Source organism: Salvia miltiorrhiza, chromosome 7 (assembly GCF_028751815.1).
Source record: "Salvia miltiorrhiza cultivar Shanhuang (shh) chromosome 7, IMPLAD_Smil_shh, whole genome shotgun sequence".
NCBI lineage: Eukaryota > Viridiplantae > Streptophyta > Magnoliopsida > Lamiales > Lamiaceae > Salvia > Salvia miltiorrhiza.
Window position 1 is genome coordinate 58,636,474 of NC_080393.1, and position 4,605 is coordinate 58,641,078.

Genomic DNA, 4,605 nt, shown 5'->3' on the forward strand with positions numbered 1-4,605 from the left:
TTAAGCTGTAAGCTGACGTGTAAATGCAGAGGTTAGGTTTAAGTTAAAGCTTATAGCTTGTATTCTATAAATAGTGTAAACCATGGATTAATAAGATTTGATTCTTCACTGCATACTCATGAGCTTAGCTTTCTTCATATCTAACATCTTGTATTGGTGTACTCTGATTCTTGTGAAAAGCAATAAACATCTCGTTGACCCTCCCGTGGATGTACAATCGGAAACGATTGGAACCACGTAAATCTTTTTGCCTTGTGTTCATTCAAAGTTGATCTCAATTTCCTATCTTGTGAGTTTTGCTTGCCGCGATCTGAGTTCGTTGATCAGCGTGTGAATCAGAGCTAAGTGATAGAGTTCTTGATTTACAAGACTATATAAAAATACACCTAACCGTGTTTCACACACAGGTGAAACACAGTTTGCCCACGATGCAGCCTATCCATATAGCAGGCATATGAACTCTCTTGAAGAAGCTCCTCCAAGATGTCAACATGCCCATTCATGGCTGCAATATGAATCGGGTTCATATATATATATATATATATCATGATAGTCTCGCCACCAGCACGCCTCTGGGGCTACTGACAACAACTTTTTCAAAAATCAACAATATTCATTTGAAAAAAAGAAGAAGAAGATCTTAATGCACTACCGAAAGCAACTGCAAATTTTATTTCATAATTAAACAGGTTCTCCACAACTTTTTATTAATTCATCTCACTCCTTACAAAAAAGGAAAAAGACTAGAGTTTGAAACATTTCATATTACACATACTATTACATATTGGTGCTTGGAAAGCAAACGTTTGAAATATTAGAATTAGGGACCAAACTAAACCTTATGAATCTATTCTCTCATACCAGACGGCAGACCTTTAGCCAAATGTAGGTAAGAAATAGAGCTCCAAAGAAGTATATGGACAAAAAGAGGTACTTCAAATAATCTGGTTCTTTTCCGGGAGTGATGAGTATTATAGAAATTGCATAACTAACTGAAACACTAAAAGCGGATGCAAACAATAAAAACATGGCGATAGAGAAAAGAAACGAAAGGAGTGAGGGGATTTTTTAGGACAATAACTTAGATTGATTTGGAAATTAGGACAATAACTTTCGGACTTGTAAAAATAGGACACTAATTATTTTTTAGAGTAAAATAGGACACTAATTAATAAGCATCGTAAAAATAGGACATTTTTCAGCCGATAATTGACTGAAAAATGTCCTGCGGATGCAACACTTATTAATTAGTCTCCTATTTTACTCTAAAAAATAATTAGTGCCCTATTTTTACAAGTCCGAAAATTATTGTCCTAATTTCCAAATCAATCTAAGTTAATGTCCTAAAAAACCCTCGAACTCGAAACGAAAGCTTCGGGATGGCAGTCCGGTCATGATAAGCATGACTGTGACGAGAGATACTATGAAAGCTATGGTGTTAAAAAACACGAACACATTGTACAATACGCGATCGGTAGATGCCAAGATGGCTTCGCCGGCATCCGATACGCCGCTCGGGGGGGCGATACCCGCCTGGAATGCCATGGTGGCTATCAGGACTAGGGCCACCAAAACGGATTCGCCCATCCGGGCGGGTAACATCTCTGATGGATCTGGCAATTTTTTCAACATGTTTTTGATTTCTGAATATCTACTTGTGTCTCGAGGGCTCTCTTTCTCATTCAAGATTTTCAGCTCTATCTTGCCCATGGAATTCGCTGTTTGCGTCGTCGTTATTTTGTATTCCACCAAGTATTTTACAATCTGAGGCATCAATTGGGAATTCTAATGAAATGAAATATACAAATTTATGATTTATCACACAACTAGCTAGCTACTCTCAACTTGCTATAATGTACGCGTACTAGCTCGCCTTAGTATACACTACCTCGGTCCATAAAGTGCATAGCTCGCCTTAGTATACACTACCTCGGTCCATAAAGTGCATATAACATTGGGTTCGGCATGAGTTTTAATAAAATAGTTGGTGAATGTGTACATATATATTTAGTGAATAAAGGATCTCACTATATAAAAGGATTTAGATATTCAGTGTATCACAGTTGATGTCTCACTTTGTTTCTCATTTTCAATTTTGTTTATTTTATTATATTTTTTCTTCAATCTCAACTTTGTATACTTTAGTTTAATTTTTTGATTATTAACTAGAGTTTATTCCATTTAATTAGGGTATATATTTATTTTCTATAATTTAATTTTACTTTTATTAACTAATAATAGGTTGATAAATGCAAAGTTAAGGTATATAATTTTTTAAAATTTTAATTTTTTCAAATAAAAATTGAGTATAAAAAGTTTTATTTATATAAAAAATATTATTAAAATAATAGATATAAGAGTGTGACATAATGACACACATAAAATATGGGACATTGGATCTCATCCCTATATAAAAATGAGTGATTTGAATTGAGTGCGTAAATGGTATTTGCAAGGATGAAATATAAAAAGAGAAATGAGGTCATGTTCCAAAATAAATTGTGGACGCCAAATAAGATAATTGTTGTGTAGTCTTTGTGGATGGATGTAGTATTAATCTTATATATTTTACTCCCTCCTTCCCAATGAAATAGGCCACAAGTAGGGCTGTCAATCGGTTCGGGTTCGGGTAACCGAACCCGAAATTGTCAAATTTCAATAACCGTTCCCGAACTGTTTTAGGAGTTCGGTTACCCAATACCCGCTTCGGTTAACCAATTGGGTTATTTGGGTATCCGAAATACCCATTTAAAAAATAAAATTCAAATAAGTTGCTAGTTAGAGGATTTGAACTCTGGTCTCAAGAAAATACACAGAGCAATTTATCCACTAAACTAAAATTTATTCTTGTATTTTAAATATATCATAATTTTATTTTAGCTAAGAATCGATTTAAAAAAAAACAAAATAACGACAACGATGCATAATAACTCATATATGATATATATATTAAATAATTAATAAAATAATTTTCAGTTGTTCGGTTAACCCGATCGGTTTTTCGGGTTAACCGATAACCGGAATTTTCAAAAAAACAATTTTCGGGCCCACAAGACTTAGACATGGATATTAAGAAATGAATATTTTATAATAAAATAGGAGAGAAAAAATAACTTTTTTTGAGGTTATATATATTTGTCAAAATAATAGGAGAGAGAAATGTAGATATTCTTTTTCAAATGAGAAAAGAGGAAATTATGTGTGGGCCATGACACATGGTGTAAATAATGTGTTATGTAAGATTATTTGTCATGTATTAACTTTTTATTTTTGGAAGTGACCTATTGAATTGGAACGTTCAAATAAGGAAATATGACATATTGAATTGAGACGGATGGAGTATGAATTATGGCAAGTTAAGTCAAGAGTAATAACTATATGAAATCATATTCAAATGATGAAGACATGAAAAAACAAAAGACAGAATTGGCGCTTGATTACCTCAAGCTGATTGGACCTTGCAGCCAAATGCAAGAGTGTCTCCCCATCATCATCCTTTGCACGCACAAGCTCTCCCAATTTCTCCACCAAAACCTTCAATGTCGTAAGCTGACCGTATTTCACACACAGGTGAAACACAGTCTGCCCGCGATGCAGTCTCTCCATATATAGCAGGCAAAGGACTCTCTTGAAGCAGCTCCTCCAAGATGTGGACATGCCCATTGATGGCTGCAATATGAATCGGGTTCATATCATGACAGTCTCGCCACCAGCACACCTCCGGGGCTACTGATAACAACTTTTTCACTATCTCAAGGCTCCCTTCTGCAGTTGCAATGTGATGAGATGACGAATTTTTCGAGTCTAAACTCGTAGCTAGCCGTGGATTCATCTTCAATACCTTTTCAACGATGGCTGCTTGGCCATGCATTGCTGCTACGTGTAGAAGATTTCTTGAATAGGCAAATGGGGCTTCATGAACAAGATATGGATCTTCTTGAAGCAGTTGTTCAAGTGTTGTTAGATCCCCATTTGATGCAGCATTGTAGAGTTTCTTTTCTACTGTTTCTCCCACCATTCTTCCCCACTAAATATATATTGATGGCTTTCTTTCTTTTTTCCCCTCTCTCTCTCTCTAGCTAGTTTCTTAGTTTCTTTCTTCATCTCACAAAAATAATGCATGTATATATATAGTACTTACACAAGCTCTCTCTCTCTCTCTCTCTGTTAGGACTGATCCAAAAGAAGATTCTGCCCAATTTCCTACTTCTCAATTGGAAGATAGGATCCATGGAATCAATATTAAAAGGTGGTCGCTTAATTTATTCTACAAAAAAGTCAATTATATTAAAAAAAATGCATGTATATTGGAGAATTAGTAGTATATATATATATATATATATATAGGGGCGCGCTCCAGTGAGACCCCCTATTTTTCGTGAAACACTAGGACAATGAATAAGACATATAATACTAATGAACAAAACTTATACCTAACGAACAAGATGTATATATTGGTGAAAAACAAAATTTAAAAAATTGTTAGTGAATAAGACATATATACTAATGAACAAGACAGTATATACTGATGAACAATGTAGTATATACTGATGAATAACAAAATTTAAAATATTCTGCTCCCTCCAGGATTCGAACCCTGCAAAA

General features: G+C 34.5%; 1 protein-coding gene across 1 annotated transcript; it reads right to left on the reverse strand.

Moving 5' to 3' along the window:
* Window positions 1-847: 847 nt before the first annotated feature.
* Window positions 848-4,102, reverse strand: LOC130994517 (ankyrin repeat-containing protein ITN1-like). The gene is made up of 3 exons (XM_057919560.1): window positions 3,442-4,102; window positions 1,353-1,764; window positions 848-873 (listed from the first exon to the last, which is right to left on the reverse strand). Exons 1-3 carry the CDS (start codon window positions 3,661-3,663, stop codon window positions 848-850), a joined length of 660 nt encoding a protein of 219 aa, XP_057775543.1. The 5' UTR covers window positions 3,664-4,102.
* Window positions 4,103-4,605: the final 503 nt, after the last annotated feature.

What these genes read in the sequence shown, in the direction of transcription:
- LOC130994517 (XM_057919560.1), bottom strand. Translation starts at nt 3,663, where the DNA reads ATGGGCATGTCCACATCTTGGAGGAGCTGCTTCAAGAGAGTCCTTTGC. An exon ending in CAAGGTCCAATCAGCTTGAG is followed by an intron (nt 1,765 to 3,441) that starts GTAATCAAGCGC and finishes TTGATGCCTCAG; the next exon opens with ATTGTAAAATACTTGGTGGA. An exon ending in CTTTCGTTTCGAGTTCGAGG is followed by an intron (nt 874 to 1,352) that starts GTTTTTTAGGAC and finishes ATTTGGCTAAAG; the next exon opens with GTCTGCCGTCTGGTATGAGA.